Here is a 20,659-nt window from a genome sequence, read left to right on the forward strand (position 1 = left end):
AAAAAGTTTGATGATGCACTTATTTTGAAACCATTAGTGCAGCCAGTGGCCAGCTTTGGTGTGACTGTGTTCACGCAAGTGTGTGTGTTTGATGCACCAATACTGTTTATTCCTGCTCTGAGATGACAGTTTAGTCATGTGTATCATCTGAACAGACAAACAATATCAGCAATTAGGTTTCGCCCCAAGACTACCGCAGGACCGGTCCGTTTCTTAACTAGAAACTGACACCTCACTCATCCCCAGATAACTGATTCTATATACTCTTGGAGTCATTAAGAAGTTATTGCATTGCATTGTTGAGGGGATGTTACTAAGAGCTCTTGGCAGGGGGGGTGAGGGGTGGGGGGGAGGGGTTGCTCTGGAGGACCCACTTTGGAGGTAGCTTTATAAGTGTATCTCTGCAGCGCTCTTGAAGAAGGCATAGAGAAAACTCTATTGTTGAGCTTATTTTGGACACCTTGCCAATTGCTAAAAGTACAATATTTACCTAAACTTCAGCTCATGGCACTATAAGGCTCTCCTTAGAACCCTACACCTAAAACAAAACCTGCTACAATTTACAATTTCTAGTGTAATATTTAAGTAGCAGTTGGGTGACACTCAAAATGTCATGCATATGATGTAGATATGCCATAAATAAACACAGGGCAAATACAAAAATGTCACACATATGCAAGGGATAGCCAGAAAATTAACTTAAAATACCCCACAAGTTGAACTAAGGCATTTATGGCACTAAGCCCTGTAAGCAAGTCATTGCAACCCTTCCCAGAAGAGCTCTCTAGTCTCTTCCATCTAAGCATCTGTCCATTCATGCTTTCATCCTTCCATTTACCTGCTGATATCCACTATTTCCTCTTGACATTCTGTCATCTATTAATTCTTTCATTCTTCATTCAGTCTTTCACCATTCTTTATGCCCGTCATCCATGCTCCCATCCATATCCACTCTATCCATCCATAATTTCTCATCCATCCTTTCACTCATCCACCCATCTTTTCAATCATCCATCCTATCGCTCATCAATTCAGCCACACTTTCAATCCATCCTTTCCCTCATCCGTCCATTTCCTCATCCTTTCACTTTGTCATCCATCAATCCACTCATCTGTCCATCCATTTATACTTTCACTCATCCATCCTTTCTTTCAACACTCCACCCTCACTTTCACTCATCCTTTCACTCATCCGTCAATCCTTGCTCACATTTACCTATTGTTTTGCTCATCTGACCATCCACCCTTTTACTCCATCCGTTCACCCTTTCACTCATCCATCCTTACATCCACCCTTTTTCTCATTTTTGGAAAGTGGGTTATTGGTAGGGGCAAATGTAGGTCTGCCACTGGCATTAAGGCCACTAAGAACACAAGAAGGGTACACAGTTCCCCAAGATAGGTAAAGGAAGGGAGAGTATGCGAGTCTAGCGCAAATGCAGACAAAAGGAAATGGGGGGGGGGGGGAATGTCCCTTTTTGGAACTAAAACCCTCACACACCCAGCAAGCTAGGTGTCATGCTTCATCATATGGGTTCTGCTTCTCGTCAGACTGGCGCTGCAATGTCTGACGGGCACCCGTGAAGGGGCTCTTTATCGGAGATCTTTTGTTCCTGCCATGTTTTGCATGTGGGTAAGAGGGTTTAGAGGGTTTAAGTGGTCGCAAGTGGTGGTGTAGTCGTGGAATGAGTGCGAGTTAAAAAAGGTTAGGCAATTCACTAGGGACTTTATTATTGTGGTTGACTACCTTGATTAAAAAAGAGAGAGAAAGGGGAGGTACGCAGTGGTACTAGGATACAGTGATGTATCTGCTACCCTCAGGTCAACATGTTTCATGCATTTTAAGCAATTCGTCAGGACCTAAGTGATGGAAAACTGTACTACACACAGTGAGTGAGGATATACAACCTTGAGTCTTGTGGTCAGTATATGCGCAGGCCAATTGGTCCTGCCCTTAATGTTGCGACCCTAAGGAGGTCTCTAGGGTGCCCCAAAAGTCTGCTCCCATGGAACCGGCACCTTAATATAGGTACCTGCTTGATGTGCGGTCTCTGCCGTCAACACCTACCCCCACAGCGTCGGGTCAAGACTAGGAGCGACCCCCCTTTTTAGGTCTCTGCTAGAAACGCGCGAAGCTCGTTCTCGCCAGAGAACTATAGCTGTCGGCTCAGCCGACAACGAGTGGAAAGTGGATATAAGACCTGGCCACGCGCAGCACTTTGCCATAGGATTACGTTGCACGCGTGAACTTCTGCTGTTTTCAGCAATGCAGAAAGAATCGGATCACGTTGCGCGCCTCTGGAAGAGTTCACGTGACTGACTTTGGAATGCAGGGGGAGTCTGCAGAGGGGCGCGCGGTGCTGATAGGCAGGCTTTATTTCAGGAAGCAGCGGTATTTTGATGTGTATGGCGATATTGTTTGGTACGAAACACTTAGTAGCAGGTTTGCAGTACCGTTTAAGGTGCGACGTGTTTTTCTAGAGGGGTTTGTTCTTTTTATTCCTCTGCTGCTCTGAAGTGGGATGGGAGTGTTGCCGCTCTCTGGTGTTTATGGATTAGGCACAGCTGGGTCCGAGTCTGTCAGATTAGTACATAGCAGCTGGACTTTATCCCGACGGCGTGACCCAGGAAGTGATGTGCGAAGTGTTTACAAGTAGCTGCGCTTGCACTGCCAGGAGGGGATTTTGGAGCACGAGACCGGCGAAACCAGGGTTACCTGTGGTAACAGGGCAACCCCAGGCGGAGCCAATCAGCTCCACCTCAGCGAAGGAAAAAAGCATCAAAGCAGAGGTGAGCTGTGGAGGCTGGAACCGGCAGGTACCGTGGAGGGGCTGGAGGTCTGTGTGACTATGGAGTGCGTCGTACAGCTGCGGGATGGCCGGGTAGGGTGGGGATCTGGAGGGCAGTTGGTGGGTTTGCAGTACTTAATTTGAGCCGGTGGTTGCTAGTGGGGGTCACCGGAACTTATTTCTCCTTCAGCTAAGCATCACGAGAAGGAGAGACACAATCATGGGAAAGCAGGGATAAAGAGAAAGACGGAAACGGGTACTTAGTATGAAAGGAGTGACCGGCACGCAAGGGATAAAAGGGTTGTGGGTTAAAGAGGCACGAATTAAGTTCTACGCCTGGTATTCGGCGCCAATTTGTATTAGCCCCTCCGAGCAGAGCTTTGACCACTGGCAGTATTTTCTACAAATGAGTCCCTGGTCCGGCGTGTAGCGCTGCTGCAGCGTCTGTCTCTGTAGAGGCGGACAGGCTGAAAGGGACACCAGGATTTCTGACGGGCCGGAGGCCGGTTCGGTCCTCAGTGCCGGTCTGACTCTGCTCTAGCCCTAACGGTTCGTGTGGGTTTCCCTCAATCCTACTCTCCTTTGGGGCACCGCCTTCGAATTATAAAGTTGCTCCAGAAAGCGAAGGTGAGCTACTAGGTAATGGACGTATGGACCTAGGGTGCCTGCCTGAACTGAACACAATGCCTCAAGGTGCTTTCAGGTTGGGTGGAGTGTGTGCAGGTGGGATTCCGAAAAGGGGAGTTTGTTTCCCTCCAAAAGGGCATGCTTTCTTGCCTCTCAGACCGGGCACCATTGTAACTCAGTAACAATCGAAGTATCCTCCTTGTTTATATTTATTTATTAGTTTTCACTTTTATATAGCGCAAACTTTACCCGCAGGTATCCGAGCGCTTTAAATCAGCATGCTTATAACAAGCAAGACTAGCACTCTATATTACTGCCAACTTTGCTTAGCATAAGCAACAGCTAACCATTCACAAACAATGTTTATATACCAATTGCAAATTAAAGAAAACAAATGAATGCAAAGCATTGTCATTTACAATGCCAGTAACTCAAACTTTAATGCTGCGAGACCTATTGCATTGCAAATGCTTGTTTCTTTTGTCTGCATTTGCGCTAGACTCACATACTCTTCCTTCCTTTACCTATCCTGGGGAACTGTGTACCCTTCTTGTGTTCCAGGTCTCCCGGGCTTGTACACTGGACCCCGTTAAAAATAGCCCCCTTTTTTCGGTTCCCCCTTTTGTTGATAAATAAGGCCACTAACACATGATAGGACTCAGCATAGGTCTTGGAAAATTATTCCTATGCTCAACCCTTGGTAACGTGGCTGCGAGCAGACAGGCTTAACTTAAAAGACCGGTATGTAAAGCATTTAAAAACACCAATTCAGTAAATAATTAAGACACAACCCATAATAAAAATCCAACACACATTTATAAAAATAGGACATATTTTTATCTTTAAAATGATACCAAAACTACAAAAATCCAATGTAGGGAACCGGAGATATGAATTTTCAATGATTTAATAAAATATAGCACTTAGAAGATTATAGCACCATATTGTGATACCTGCTCGTGATAAACCGGGCCAAAGTCAAAGTTTCAGGTCGGGCGCGATGGGACCCTGAGCGGCTACAGCTCGCGGCAGGTCCCGATCCCAGTTTCTACCTTCACGCTTAGAAACTTTTCTGGAGCTTTTCTCCTCGAGGCACTTCGAAGCTCCCAGCCCATCCGGATTCATTTGGGGTTCGCCAGATGGACTTGTGACGAGGTCCCTGTCAGCTTCCCTGGAGCGGACTTAGAAAAATGTTCAAGATCGCTTCAGTGGGGCAACCCAGGAATCCAGGCCGGCACGCGATAGAAGGCAGGCAGCTTGGCGTACGCGGTTGCTCCGGGTCACCTTTTCTACGAGTAGACTTGGAAACTTTTCTGTAGCTTTTTCTCGCGGGGTCTCTTGATGCTCCTCATGTAGCCGGATCCGGTGAGGGCTTGCCGGGTTCAGTTTTTTTTCTAGTCCTGGTCAATCTCTGGAAGTTGGAGCGATGGAGCTTTTAGCGGGATGAACTTAGTTGGCTTGGCCGGCTCTTGGTTGAAGGCAGGCGGCCTGGCTGGCCAGGTTGAGTCGGTCCTTCTTTGGAGTTTTTTTTTCCAAGTTGCTCTGATGTTCTCCTAACTTCTTGGACTTCTTCCTGCAGTTCCTCAAGGGGTCCCAAAGTATCTCAAACTCACTCAAAGGGTCTGGAAGCTCCAAGATGGTCCTTGAAAGTTGAGGATGTCAGTTCCCACAATCCACTGGCACAAAACCCTTACAAATTCACTGAAGGTCTCCAATGTGTAGATGTAGTTGGTGATGTTCCAGACAAGCTCTTGTAACCTGTAGCTTTCAGGGAGTCCACTCTTTAGTTCTTTTCCAGCAAGATAATCCACAGGGCTGTAGTTTCAGATAGTGCAGTCTTCAGAGGTCAGGCCTTAGAAATCTTTGCACAGCAAAACTTCTCAACAGGGCACTTCTTGCTTCAGTTAGTTTCAAGCAGCAGATCTGGAGGGCTCTGCCCCTATCAGATACTTATTCCAAGTTCTCTTGGTCAAGCAGGAAGTCACTTTTGACCAATGGGAGCAGGGTAACTCCTCCAACATATGACCACTTCATGTAGAGTGTGGCATTACTTTGTCCCAGAGTGCATCACATCTTCCAAATCCATAATGGATGATTTTCCAGCAAGGAGGTAAGAGCTAGCTAAACACGCCCCTAGGATGGCTAATTTACTTAGGCTCACCCCCTGCATCTGCTTATACCTTCCATAATCCTACCATCTGCCTAAGGTGGGAAGTTCAGAGTTGTAAATGACTCTGTTTTCTGCTCTCCTCTTTGAAGAACATTGTTTACGACTCCTCCCCCTGGCCTGGCATTCCTATGGAACAGCACACTTAACTCTGACCAATCAGGCAGACCACTGGAAGGCTGAATTTGGACTTACAAACAAGAATGTCTTATAACTTCTTGTATGTACACTTTAGGAGAAATTCAACAATATGATATTGTTGGATTTATTAATACCATTATGGGAAGTCTTTGAATGGGATTTCTAGCCCTCTCATATCAAGAGTTATTAATCAATAACGTCCTACCATGTTAACCTATATAACAGGGTATTTGCAATGGGGAAAATGACTTTGGCCATTTTTCCAGCACCAGGACTTACAAAAACATATTTTATAAGTACCTGTCTTATATCTACAGGAACCCCAACCCATGTCCCTATGTGCAACATGGGGAGACTTTAGAGGTTTGGTGGAAATATTGCAGATCCTCCCTCCACAGTGCTCCTAGCATCAGTCAAATTTGAGCAGCACTTTACCACAGTGTGGGGAGTGAAATGTGAATTTTCACTTTACCCAGGCTAAAAAAAAAAAACATTTTATAGCGGTGTACCTAATAAATACCTGACCCCCCCCCCATCCCTTGGATACCTAGAGGAGACCCTGGGGGTCCCTAATATGCCCAAACAGTGTAGGTCATCCATTTTAAAGTGCCCCAAACACCAACGTTGAGTTTGGGCACAATTTACTTTTTAACAGCAGTCCTGGCACCCAGGGCTGGTTTTAAACTGACCTCAGGCTTCAGCAGTGCAAACATGCAAGTGCAAAAAGAGCTTCTGGCCTCTAAACTGCCATGCCCTAGGGTACTAGGGACTTCTAAGTAGTTTCAATCCCCCTGCCCTATTATATACCAGGGGCCTATAGGGGGGTGGTCATGCCAATCACTAGGGTACCCCACCATACCATTGTGTACCCTAGTGTATGTAGGTTGTGTAACTGTATTCTAATGTGTCTCTTTCAGCATAGCACTGGCCCTGGGCCTGGTCAGGCAGAGGCCAGAGTCAGTCATAGTCAGCTACCACCAGTATCAGTCAGCAAAAAGTTGGGGGGTGCCCAGGGCACAGGATGCCTTTGCAACACTCATCCATTATTTCACTCCATCCATCATCCCTTTCACTCTTGCATCTGCCCACCCATTCAGCAGGGGTTCACATGTCATGCATAATGGATAGTGCCAGGATGTGAGGTGACTGACATGGCGTTGTGGCTCCTTTTTTGCACTTTTATAAAGCACAAACTCAGCCCAAGTCCTTTGGAGTGCTTTACAAAAGTACCAGTCCCATTAAAAAAGATCATGTATTTTTTAAATGTATAGGGAGGGTTAATGATTTGCCCAGAATCACATGATGTAGAAGAGACACTAGGACCTGCACCTTGTTCCCCACTTCCATTAAACTACTTCATATGTTGCGAGGCCCAGGTGAGTAAGTTTTATCCTGTGGGCTTCACAACACTTTGGCTGGGGGGAGGCTGCCTGGGTCAAACAGCACAGGATAACTAACAACAAGGCCCAGGGAAGGAAGCCCCATATGTGTACCTTGCAGCCTGATGCAGCACTTCAAGGCCCAAGGGACTGAGCTTTGCTACACTCTGCCCTGCCATGTCAATCTTTTCTGGCCGCTCCTTCTTTCCCCCAACCCACCTCTCCTCACCTGATGATGTCCGGCTGGTCCTTGGAACAAAGGGGCCCATTAGTTGCCTAGCAACGTAAAACAGAAAAGGCAGGCAAAGCTTCAGGGCAAGTTTTAAGCGAGATACTGGCCTGTTCCTGATGCCTTGCTCCTGACATTGTGAGCCAACAAAATTGTTGGATTAATACTGTCCACTTCCCCACACCTTTGGGTGAGGGAGGTCAAGACCCCTCCCTTGAAAAATACATTTGTGATGTGTTCAGTTTGGGAGGGGAGGGGGCACCAGAGGAGCAGGTGAGCTGTCTTATAGTGTGTCATTTCACACAGAAGCAGAGACCCATGTTTTCAACCTGAGCACAGGGCCGTGGGCAGCTACCCACATTGCCCATGCTTAGCGCCGACCCTGCCCAGACTCTTCCCTTCTGTCTCTGATTCAGCCTGTCACATGCACAGCTCCTCTTTCTCTTTCTTCAAGCTTCTGTCTGCTACCATTATGTTCGTCTATCCCCTCTCTTCTGCACTTTTACTCATCTCTCACCCACCTCGTATCTTAGTTCTTTTGTTTGACGTACCTCCTTTATATGCACTGCACCTCCATTATCTGATTCTTTCACCCTTTTCCTTTATCCTAGGTGAACAGGGTTGCCTCAAGGCCATTTTTCTAACTGTCCTAAAGCCTGTACATACTTTAAACAACATGTATGAATAGAAAGTACTTTTAAATATGTTCTAGAGATGGAGTAACAGGACCTGACTAATAGTTAAAGTAAAGAAAGGCAGAAACGGCATGTTAAAATGATTACATACTATTATTTTATAGTCCTATTTAGTATATCATCTGGGCATTTGCAGACTCTTAAACTCCAACAAATGGCGGTAGTTTTCTCTTGAAAAGCTAGCAACCCTAAGGTGAGCAATGTTCATTATGATACAATGTGTCTGTCTTTTATTGTGAGCCCTGCAGGACATCCTGCTTTTTATTCATGCAGGGGCGGGGCTCACTTCACTCCTAAGGGCACTTGAACCCCCCATCTAATCCTTGTACGTGTGCAGATGCAGCGATTAGATTACTTAAAGCCTTTTGATTGATAGCTGTGAGGCCCAGTGGAGGGGGCCCCTCACTTGGGCCTCATAGCAATGGACCACCATCAGAAGAGTCTCTTAAAAGGCACTGTTGGGAGGCACCTCTTGCATGTTAACAGTAGAGCACACATGTACCGCCCCTGATTGCACCAGACGTACGTTTACTGACACTAGCATCAAAGGAACCACTCGCTTGTTTCTCCAAAATGTTCAGTGATGATGGGCATTGCTATGTGGTCTCTCTACTTTTTTTGTTTACCTTGGCATGGCCTGAATTTGATACGTTGGTGCTTTGCCTTACCTGTCCCCTCTAGAACGGTCTGCAGTACATTTCGTACTTAAGCTCCAACTACAGCAGCACACAAGAATTATCACTGCACAGGCTTACTGAGGAGCGAAACCACAGACCACAAAACACAGACAGGCGTGCAAGTGAGTGTGGGCAAGAAAAAATGTGGAGGGATTCCTTTAGTACCTACATTCCTTGCACGTAAGGTAGTGTTGCAATAACTATAAGAAACTTGTCTTAATAACGTCTGTATTCTTCTCCTTCAGCCTACTCAATTATATTGTTGAATGAAGAAAAGAGACTAAGGTGACTGTTGGCATGATGAGATATGGATGGGTTCTGGGGGCTGAAACCCACTAGGCCTTTAGTTAGCTTATTTATCATCATCCTCCTCATATTATTATTATCTTTATCTCGCTGTAGTGATAGTAGTGGTAGTATAGTTTATTGTATGATTGATTAAAATCTTTACAATGTTCAAATCATAAAAATTAATAATTAGATCACAGATGGAGGAATCCTTTAAATAAGTTAAAAGCAACCATATGTTTATAAAAATAAAAAAAAGTAGCAGCAGTATATCGTATACATACGAGGCAATAAAGTGCTTCATTCTTAATCAGGTGATAGGCTTGAATGTTTCAAGATCTTCGCAGTGTATGAGTCGTAAAAGCAAATACATTGATAATCAGTGGACGAGAACTTTAAAATAGGATAAAAGCAATCGTATGTTCAAGATAGACCTAGAAATGGTAGCAGTAGCAAGACACGTGCATACAAGGCAATTACGTGCTAGTTATTAATTGGATGCTAGGCTTAAGTAATGCAAAATACTTTTGGCAAATAAAGTGCTGGTGGCAAATGGTAAGATGCAGGAAAAAGTTTCTACCAAGGTTGTGTACACAAGGGTGCAGTGAAGCAGCGTAGTTTGGTAAGGTAAGCGTAAGACGCATCCCTTCTTAGACATTTAATCACGTGATATACCTTCGCCTTCTGTGTGGACTGAAATGTTTCCCACCTCATTCCCAGGGTGTCAAGCCCGGTCCATGGTAGTCCGTTCCTATATGGTCTATCAGACCTTATTCGCCTATTTGATGCAAGCTTGTGCAAGGCTGATCTACTTGCCAAATTTGGCCAATTCAGTAGGCTCGGTGATGAACGCAACGTTCCTTGCCCCATTACAGGTTTGAGTTCTGTATGCTAGAAAGAGTGGTTTTAACAAGGTGCACCGGAATACAGAAGCACTGGGCAGCAGCAGTAAGTGAAGGACTCCAACTTATAGGCATAAAGTCTACAAGGCAGTCTTGGAGAGAGAGGACCATTTAGGGTGTAATTATTTAGTCAGTAATCGCATTAGCCTTGTGAACATTATTTGCTCAAGGTAGTTTTTCCGAAGTGGACAATGGCGGTATGGCTGCAGCCTGAGGCAATGTGGCTGTGCGTTGGCATATGATTTGTCCACGGCTCGTAAAGGCAGTGTGTTCTTCAGTTTGCTCACGTCGCTTGTTTTTTAAAGTGTCCTTGTTCGCTTTTTAAGATCTGCTTTGAGTGCTGCATGCTAGAGCTGCAGCTTATTTAATTCAGACTGGTCTATTTGAAAGGCAGGGATACATCTGTGGAGATAGTGTGGCCAGGGATTCTTCTCTGATTTAAAGATGTTTTGAAGAACTGCTTTTAGGGACTTTGGTGGCTCTTTTATAAACCTGTAGTAGTACTTTAAAAAAGTCGCGATGCTGGCCCATGATTGGCCCTCAAGGACGAATTCCAGCCTAAACAGGCATTAATGTGTATATGTTTGTAGGGTAATCTGAAGACCTTTTTGTCAAATTTAAGTTGGAGTTTATCCATGACTTTGGTGAATTGGCCCTGGTAGACTTTGATATTTGATCGTCCGAAGCTTAAATGCGTCTTTTTGGCACAGTGGAAGAGCTTTCAAGAGTTATTCAGTTGGCATGTACTGCTGAATATTGATTCCACCTTAGCTACTAGGTGCCTCAAGTGTAATTCAGCTCCTCTCTTTGACGATAGCCAGACTACCAAGTAGTTGTATGAATTGACACTTTGGATTTTTAGTGGGCCCAGGCTCCAAACGTGGTTTGTTTTCTTGTGTGGTCTGTCAAAGGTTATTATTTTGGACTTTGAGGCGTTTGCCACCATTTTATTTGTAAGATTGTGTTTGTGAAGCGCATTGTCTTCTGAATCAATATTCTGCAATTATCCAGGAGGGCAATGTCATCTGCGTATTGTAGCATCTTGAGTTTGGTATCTCCAATTTTTGGTTTAATTAAGTTGACTTGTTTCAGTGTTGAGTCCATGTCAGCTGTTTACAGATGAAATAGTAAGGGTGTGAGTACGCACCCTTGCTTTAAATCATTGTTCATCAGGAATTTCCTTGCAACCACAGTCTTTGATGGCTTACTACTCACCCATGTTGCAGTGTATTTTAGTATGATTGCCTGGACCAAGTTTGGGATGCTGCACTCTGAGTTTCTTCCATAAGTTGTGCCGGTCTGGCTAGTGCATCGCAGCCGAATAGTCAATAAAGCACATGTACAGCGAGGACTGCTTCTGGTTGGTGGTCTGGTGGATTAAGTAATAGAGTTCCACTCTTTTGTCCAAAGATGAGGAGTTTGCCCTGAAGCCAGTTTGGCATAGCGCGATTATCTCGTTCACCTCATCTCAAAGCTCTAACTCTCTCTTTATTTGGCTGTACTTCGCCATAAAGGAGTCCTAAAATATTTACACGAATTATATTTTTTCATACCTGAAAATGCATTACCCACTTACATATGGTGTCTCTGCAATTAGTTTCTGTAAACATTTCCAAATTTTAAGAGTGGTGTGAATAAATTTTGTTACAGCTGTCAAAAAACCAACAGAAGCAAGCGTTTGTAATAAAGCAAGTGTTTGTCTTAATTGTCTTATGTTTAAAGAGTGCAATGCAGGTAGAAAGTAACGTTTCCTGAGTGATGCATACAATTTACAAAACAATGTAAAGTGCAACGTGCCTTAAATTGATTTCATACCTGAAGGGCAACGTGAAATGCCTGATAGAAAAACCGCAGTGAGGAAATAACATTAAAAAGTACACCAAGTTCAGTCTGTTACTATTGAAAAAGTTGATGTCCACGACCGCTCTTCCGTAACTACTCCTGGCTGAAAGCTTTTAATTAAACCAGATGATCAAACTCCTCTGGTCGTTTTGTTTTTTCAAGGTAAATTCATATTCAAGCAATACTAAAACCAATCTAAATCTATGCTGTGGATTTCTCACAAAAGAGATATGGTTCCATTGATGCTGTAAGCGAGGTGGTAGCATTTATTCTGACAGATCTTATTTGATTCTATCACAGATCTGGCATTAGCACAGTGATACCAGAACACTGCTTTACATTTTCCTTGGTTGAGCCATTGATGGAGTCTGTATTAAAAAACAAATTTAGGGCATCCAGAAAGCCGAGAGTATTCTTTATGTATAGAAGCCATGGCATGCTGTTCACCTTATTCAAATATAAACAATCTTGCAGTACTGAGGTAGTCAAACTAGCCTCCTTGTTGGTCCAGACAGAAACCCATAACGGCAAAGGGAAGAATTTGATTGTCCTCCAAGTGCGATAACCCTAGTTCGGCATGGCAGATGTAGGTAGAGCAGCTTTGGGGTACGGCCAAAAGTCTGCATGCATATTTATTTTCCATCTGCTGTAAAGTGCTTGAGTTTGAGTATCCCCCACTGAACTGCCCCTTTTCTTGCAACCGAGAGGTACTTGCTTGTGTGAATTGTCAGCCTTTCTTTAGTTGGTTTCTGCCCCAATTTGGCAGCTAGTATCTTAGTCATTAAGTTGTATGGTGTTTCTGCACTTGCTTTGGAGTCCTTTACATTGAAATCACACACCCTTTATTCGGTCTGGGGAGGTTGGTCCTAATAATATTTGACTATATGTGGACATATTGATTTACTAACTTAAACTTCACCACGTTGATATTGAGCTGCATTTTTCTCAGTTGATTAGCTCTTCTATATTGTATATTTCTCTTAACCATCTGCTTCATAAACCAATAATCTACTCTACGTTTCCACGAGAAAAACACCGGCATTTGATTGTCCACCACACTCCGGCCGTATGGAGCGTCTAAACTGCTCTTTATAATTCACTTTGGGCAAGCCCTGATGAAGTCATTGGATATTACCAAGTGATAAAAGCATTTGTTGGTTTGTTGGAACATGTTGTTCACGAAAAACGTGAATAAAAGAAGAAGTTGGTTGACTGACTGGTAGACCTTGAATTCTTGACATGTTATTCCTCAAACGTTTTGCCTTCAGACCTCCAGTTTTTGCTCAGTTCGTTTTTGCTGGCCTTGGGACTCTGCACACTTTACCACTGCTAACCAGTGCTAAGTGTTTGTGTTCTTTCCCTAAAACATGGTAACATTGGCTGGCTTATACCCATTTCTCATATTCAATTTACTTGTAAGTCGCTAGTAAAGTGGCATTACATGTGCCCAGGGCCTGGAATTTAATTGCTACTATTGGGTCTGCTGCACTGGTTGTGCTTACTTGCGTAGAACATTAAACATGTCTCAGGCCTACCATTGCAGTTTATGTGTGTGCAATTTTAAACTGACATATCAACCTGGCAAAATAAACCTTTTGCTAGGCCCAAACCTTCTTTTTTTAATATACATAAGTCAACCGTAAGGTAGGCCCTGAACAGCCCAGAGGCCAGGGTGCAATGTATTTAAAAGTAGGGCATGTACTTTTAAGTTTTACATGTCCTGGTAGTGAAAAACTTTTACATTGATTTTCACTACTGCCAGACCTACCTCTCCAATAGGATTACATTGAAATTCCCGTATTTCATTTTATAAGAGTACTTTCCAAATAGGAACAGTTAATCCCTTCATGTTGGGTATCTCTAGATTCAAAATGTAAAATCCCAACTTATGGTGAAGGCTGATTTTAAATTGCAATTCTGAAAATGCTACTTTTAGATAGTTGCCATGTTCTTGCCTTAGTCATTCAGTGTCTGCAGCCTGCCTTTGAGTCACATGCCTGGGTGTAGCTGACATTGGGCTTTTTGTATACTCCTAGACATCCACAGAAAGCGGGGAGCAAAGGTGTGACTGGAGAGGCCATCACTGGCAGGATGGGTGGGAGGAACGTACCCCCGACATCTGGAGCCAGGTCCAGAAAGTCTGGGCATCTGTGCAATTTAAAGACATGTCTCTAGGATAGGCTTTTCCAGCCCATAGCTTGTGAGCTACTGGTAGTTTTCCAGCTGCCTGTGAGTAGCTCTCCTGTATGCAGTCCAGCTTACTAAATTAGAAACTTTTGTTTGGTTCAACTAATATGTGTGTATATCTAAATAGAAAAGTGCATTTTCGAGACTAAAATGTAAGCCTTTTAAGAACTCATAATTTCCAAAATATATTTAAATCTAATATTTGACTGATGAGTATACAAATTTAAAGACCAATTATTAATATTACCTCTGTACCAGTGTTATTGCAGCTTACGCTGTTATGTATTACTCATGTGGACGCATTTCAAATTAACAAAGTCTTTTTTACATTACTGCTGCCAACCCTGCACTGAGGTGGTCACTGCTGCTAATCTTGCATATGTTGACCACTTATTTATTCTTGTCTGATGTAGTCAGCGCTAATATTAGTAGCTCCGTAGTGGTTTCCATTGTACAGCAGTACCTCTTTTAATTTAAAAGGTTGGAGAACCCTGCTCCTAGAAGCTCCTCCCCACTTCAAAGGCGCAACTGTGTGTAAACACTGGACCTCAAACACTAGCTCTTCAGTACACTTCTGGACCTGTGAATACACTGCCGGGAAGGACTGCTACTCAGCTGACCTGCTGCCATCTTGACCTGGGGAAGAACAAATGGACCTGCAACTTCATCTTGAACCCAGGACACCATAGTGACTCCATGGGCTAGTCTGCGTGCTCACTGATCTGATCCTCCGGGACATAAAAGGTTCCCCAAACAGTTTCCTGGACCCAGCTGCAGCGAGTTCCTGCCCCCTAGGTGGCCCTTGGTGTGGCCAGTTAGCTTAAATCAGGTTTTTGGCCTCTTCGCGAATGGGTCTGTTTGCCTCAAGACTGCGCCGCTTGCACCACTGCACTTGCGCTTACACCGCAGCATCCACTGCCCGCAGAGCAATGCCAGTACTAAGCTCCAGCCTGCCTGTTCATGACGCCCAGCCTGCTCTTCGTGCCACGCCGACAGCCTGAGTCCTGCAGCCCTCTCCTTGCGGCCCTTTCCAACACGAACTTTACTCTTGCCACAAAACTTGAGAAGGTAAAACTTCAGTGGGACTAATGTGAGACTGTATCTGACCTGCGCTCTATCACAATCGACCTGAATTTTTCACTTTGACCTGTTCTACCGCGACCAGATAGTTGTGGTTAGCGCTTTATGCTTTTAGGTGCTATTTTACACTTTACTCTTTAAAAATTCATAACCCTGGCTCTAACTATTGGACTTTTGTCTTGTTTTATTTATTAAATTCAGCTCTATTTTACTAATCTGGTGTGTGATGTCTTTGTGTGGTGTTTTCACTGTTTGTTGTTTCAAGTAGGGCATAAATACTTTTCACATTGCCTCTAAGGTAAGCCTGACTGCTGTGAACCAAGTGCTTTAAACTGGATTCTCTTGATGACAGAAAGCCAGTGAAGATGCTGCAAGTGGGGAGAAAATGGTGAACGTGAGGGGGATGGGTTATCTTCAAGATGAGGCGTGCAGCAGAATTCTGGTTAACCTGGAGCCGTTGGATGAGGAAAGCCGGTAGGCCTAAATGAAAATCTATTAGCATAGTTCAGTATTGCTATAACCAGAACAGTTTTTCGAGAGTCCACTGGAATGAGGTGAAGCATCCTTCTGAGAGATCTATGGGTGGCAAAGAAAGTGGGAGAAAGGGACCTATTTGGCACCCAAAGGTAAGAAGGGTGTCGAATTTTACCCCAAAGATTCTGGCCATCAGAATTTGGGGAAGGGTAGCTCCCAGTACAGGTGGCAACAAAAGACTGGCCTCTGGGAAGGACTTAAAAAAAACTGAGGTCTATTTTTGCACTGAGTTAAGCTTAATATAGCGTTCCTCCATTCATTCCAACACAGCCTTCAGGCACAGCATAAAGCAACTCCGATTTGCAGGCGTGTTTTCATGGAAGGCCAAAAATAGCTGGGTGTCATCCGCGTAGTCTGACATGACATAATAAAACCTAGCAGTTACAAGTGCAGCATACCATTGGATTTATGGATTGCAGTAAAGTAGCAATTGCCTTGATGAGTCGTATAACTTTCTCAAGGTTGAGTGGTATACTTGTGAGTGTAGGGTGACTGTGTGTCCACGTGATTGGTGTGCTTCAGTGTGTGCAGAAGGAAGATTGCGTCTCTGAGTTCAAGGTGAGAGTTGTCTGTGAGTCAGACCGATTGGAATTCCCAATGATTGTTGACATATATATATTTTCTATTTATAGGAAAAATCCAGCTGCATTTTGAGGAGGCATTGGGTATGGTGGATTTTCAGCTCCCAAACAGAATGTGTATACTTTATATATCGGAAGCAGATTTGGTAGCGGGAAACGCTTTCAAAAGAAGACTGGTGCGAATTAGAAATGTAAGTACACTTTAGATAACATACCAACTTGCAAAACCTGGGTGTGAACAAACTGCACTAGTGTGCATTAAGCACTCCGTTGTTACTTGCACTACTTTGCCTTATCGTCCAAGAGACATTGGTTTGAGGCTCCAAGACTTTTCTGATTTTTTTGATTATATATATATATATATATATATATATATATATATATATATATATATATATATATATATATATATATATATATATATATTCAAACCACGTTCCCCTCCAAGGAAAAGAACAAGCCACACCAGTTCTGCAGGTCAGAAAACGCGCTTTATTTAAGCATCCCAGGCATGACGCGTTTCGTCGTTTGACTTCATCAGATGCCCTAGTGATTGGGAAGTGCTTTCCGTGTCCACCTTTTCAAACCTAGCTGGCCTCATTACGATTGGGTGATGCCTGCTGGTAAACGTCAGGGAGCATCGTGAAACTCAGCACTCCGAATTTCCCAATAGGCAGTCACGTAGTAAGTACTCCCCCAAGTGGGCGGTGACTGCCTATTCTCACCTGGCGCTCAGATCTTTTGGAAAAGCGGCTGACCTGGAACCATCACCCACCCGCAAGGCGCACTCTGCAGCCTCGGAGCGACACCTCTGTGTGCGACGCTCCCTTGTGTGATCACGATCCAAACAGTGGGCAGGTCACAGAAGTGCAATGCGGTGGTTCGGCAGCGTCCCCAGTCTGTGAGGTAACACCAAAAAGAAAGTTTGCCACTATGCCGCCGAACAGCTTCGTTGGGTGGGGGGCTCCATTTGTGCTGTGGCCGCACAAAAACATCTTCAAACCACGTTCCCCTCCAAGGAAAAGAACAAGCCACACCAGTTCTGCAGGTCAGAAAACGCGCTTTATTTAAGCATCCCAGGCATGACAAGTTTCGTCGTTTGACTTCATCAGATGCCCTAGTGATTGGGAAGTGCTTTCCGTGTCCACCTTTTCAAACCTAGCTGGCCTCATTACGATTGGGTGATGCCTGCTGGTAAACGTCAGGGAGCATCGTGAAACTCAGCACTCCGAATTTCCCAATAGGCAGTCACGTAGTAAGTACTCCCCCAAGTGGGCGGTGACTGCCTATTCTCACCTGGCGCTCAGATCTTTTGATGGAAAAGCGGCTGACCTGGAACCATCACCCACCCGCAGGGCACACTCTGCAGCCTCGGAGCGACACCTCTGTGTGCGACGCTCCCTTGTGTGATCACGATCAAAACAGTGGGCAGGTCACAGAAGTGCAATGCGGTGGTTCGGCAGCGTCCCCAGTCTGTGAGGTAACACCAAAAAGAAAGTTTGCCACTATGCCGCCGAACAGCTTCGTTGGGTGGGGGGCTCAATTTGTGCTGTGGCCGCACAAAAACATCTTCAAACCACGTTCCCCTCCAAGGAAAAGAACAAGCCACACCAGTTCTGCAGGTCACAAAACGCGCTTTATTTAAGCATCCCAGGCATGACGCGTTTCGTCGTTTGACTTCATCAGATGCCCTAGTGATTGGGAAGTGCTTTCCGTGTCCACCTTTTCAAACCTAGCTGGCCTCATTACGATTGGGTGATGCCTGCTGGTAAATGTCAGGGAGCATCGTGAAACTCAGCACTCCGAATTTCCCAATAGGCAGTCACGTAGTAAGTACTCCCCCAAGTGGGCAGTGACTGCCTATTCTCACCTGGCGCTCAGATCTTTTGATGGAAAAGCGGCTGACCTGGAACCATCACCCACCCGCAGGGCACACTCTGCAGCCTCGGAGCGACACCTCTGTGTGCGACGCTCCCTTGTGTGATCACGATCCAAACAGTGGGCAGGTCACAGAAGTGCAATGCGGTGGTTTGGCAGCGTCCCCAGTCTGTGAGGTAACACCAAAAAGAAAGTTTGCCACTATGCCGCCGAACAGATTCGTTGGGTGGGGGGCTCAATTTGTGCTGTGGCCGCACAAAAACATCTTCAAACCACGTTCCCCTCCAAGGAAAAGAACAAGCCACACCAGTTCTGCAGGTCAGAAAACACGCTTTATTTAAGCATCCCAGGCATGACGCGTTTCGTCGTTTGACTTCATCAGATGCCCTAGTGATTGGGAAGTGCTTTCCGTGTCCACCTTTTCAAACCTAGCTGGCCTCATTACGATTGGGTGATGCCTGCTGGTAAACGTCAGAGAGCATCGTGAAACTCAGCACTCCGAATTTCCCAATAGGCAGTCACGTAGTAAGTACTCCCCCAAGTGGGCGGTGACTGCCTATTCTCACCTGGCGCTCAGATCTTTTGATGGAAAAGCGGCTGACCTGGAACCATCACCCACCCGCAGGGCACACTCTGCAGCCTCGGAGCGACACCTCTGTGTGCGACGCTCCCTTGTGTGATCACGATCCAAACAGTGGGCAGGTCACAGAAGTGCAATGCGGTGGTTCGGCAGCGTCCCCAGTCTGTGAGGTAACACCAAAAAGAAAGTTTGCCACTATGCCGCCGAACAGCTTCGTTGGGTGGGGGGCTCAATTTGTGCTGTGGCCGCACAAAAACATCTTCAAACCACGTTCCCCTCCAAGGAAAAGAACAAGCCACACCAGTTCTGCAGGTCAGAAAACGCGCTTTATTTAAGCATCCCAGGCATGACGCGTTTCGTCGTTTGACTTCATCAGATGCCCTAGTGATTGGGAAGTGCTTTCCGTGTCCACCTTTTCAAACCTAGCTGGCCTCATTACGATTGGGTGATGCCTGCTGGTAAACGTCAGGGAGCATCGTGAAACTCAGCACTCCGAATTTCCCAATAGGCAGTCACGTAGTAAGTACTCCCCCAAGTGGGCGGTGACTGCCTATTCTCACCTGGCGCTCAGATCTTTTGATGGAAAAGCGGCTGACCTGGAACCATCACCCACCCGCAGGGCACACTCTGCAGCCTCGGAGCGACACCTCTGTGTGCGACGCTCCCTTGTGTGATCACGATCAAAACAGTGGGCAGGTCACAGAAGTGCAATGCGGTGGTTCGGCAGCGTCCCCAGTCTGTGAGGTAACACCAAAAAGAAAGTTTGCCACTATGCCGCCGAACAGCTTCGTTGGGTGGGGGGCTCAATTTGTGCTGTGGCCGCACAAAAACATCTTCAAACCACGTTCCCCTCCAAGGAAAAGAACAAGCCACACCAGTTCTGCAGGTCACAAAACGCGCTTTATTTAAGCATCCCAGGCATGACGCGTTTCGTCGTTTGACTTCATCAGATGCCCTAGTGATTGGGAAGTGCTTTCCGTGTCCACCTTTTCAAACCTAGCTGGCCTCATTACGATTGGGTGATGCCTGCTGGTAAATGTCAGGGAGCATCGTGAAACTCAGCACTCCGAATTTCCCAATAGGCAGTCACGTAGTAAGTACTCCCCCAAGTGGGCAGTGACTGCCTATTCTCACCTGGCGCTCAGATCTTTTGATGGAAAAGCGGCTGACCTGGAACCATCACCCACCCGCAGGGCACACTCTGCAGCCTCGGAGCGACACCTCTGTGTGCGACGCTCCCTTGTGTGATCACGATCCAAACAGTGGGCAGGTCACAGAAGTGCAATGCGGTGGTTTGGCAGCGTCCCCAGTCTGTGAGGTAACACCAAAAAGAAAGTTTGCCACTATGCCGCCGAACAGCTTCGTTGGGTGGGGGGCTCAATTTGTGCTGTGGCCGCACAAAAACATCTTCAAACCACGTTCCCCTCCAAGGAAAAGAACAAGCCACACCAGTTCTGCAGGTCAGAAAACACGCTTTATTTAAGCATCCCAGGCATGACGCGTTTCGTCGTTTGACTTCATCAGATGCCCTAGTGATTGGGAAGTGCTTTCCGTGTCCACCTTTTCAAACCTAGCTGGCCTCATTACGATTGGGTGATGCCTGCTGGTAAACGTCAGAGAGCATCGTGAAACTCAGCACTCCGAATTTCCCAATAGGCAGTCACGTAGTAAGTACTCCCCCAAGTGGGCGGTGACTGCCTATTCTCACCTGGCGCTCAGATCTTTTGATGGAAAAGCGGCTGACCTGGAACCATCACCCACCCGCAGGGCACACTCTGCAGCCTCGGAGCGACACCTCTGTGTGCGACGCTCCCTTGTGTGATCACGATCCAAACAGTGGGCAGGTCACAGAAGTGCAATGCGGTGGTTCGGCAGCGTCCCCAGTCTGTGAGGTAACACCAAAAAGAAAGTTTGCCACTATGCCGCCGAACAGCTTCGTTGGGTGGGGGGCTCAATTTGTGCTGTGGCCGCACAAAAACATCTTCAAACCACGTTCCCCTCCAAGGAAAAGAACAAGCCACACCAGTTCTGCAGGTCAGAAAACGCGCTTTATTTAAGCATCCCAGGCATGACGCGTTTCGTC

At 45.7% G+C, this 20,659-nt stretch overlaps 1 protein-coding gene across 7 annotated transcripts in view; it reads left to right on the top strand.

The window, feature by feature from the left end:
* FAAP24 (FA core complex associated protein 24) overlaps nt 1-20,659 on the top strand; it is a 146,992-nt gene that overhangs the window by 83,418 nt on the left and 42,915 nt on the right. For 3 of the 7 annotated variants that reach the window (XM_078670563.1, XM_078670564.1, XM_078670567.1), the window contains 2 exons: nt 8,709-8,826; nt 16,170-16,309. The exons of 1 other annotated variant lie outside the window; for it this stretch is intronic. In XM_078670563.1, the coding sequence (XP_078526689.1) occupies nt 8,709-8,826; nt 16,170-16,309 (258 nt within the window). The remainder of the gene's footprint in view (nt 1-8,708; nt 8,827-16,169; nt 16,310-20,659) is intronic. 3 more of the 7 variants (XM_078670565.1, XM_078670566.1, XM_078670568.1) reach the window with 1 other exon arrangement.

Source organism: Lissotriton helveticus, chromosome 12 (genome assembly GCF_964261635.1).
Source record: "Lissotriton helveticus chromosome 12, aLisHel1.1, whole genome shotgun sequence".
NCBI lineage: Eukaryota > Metazoa > Chordata > Amphibia > Caudata > Salamandridae > Lissotriton > Lissotriton helveticus.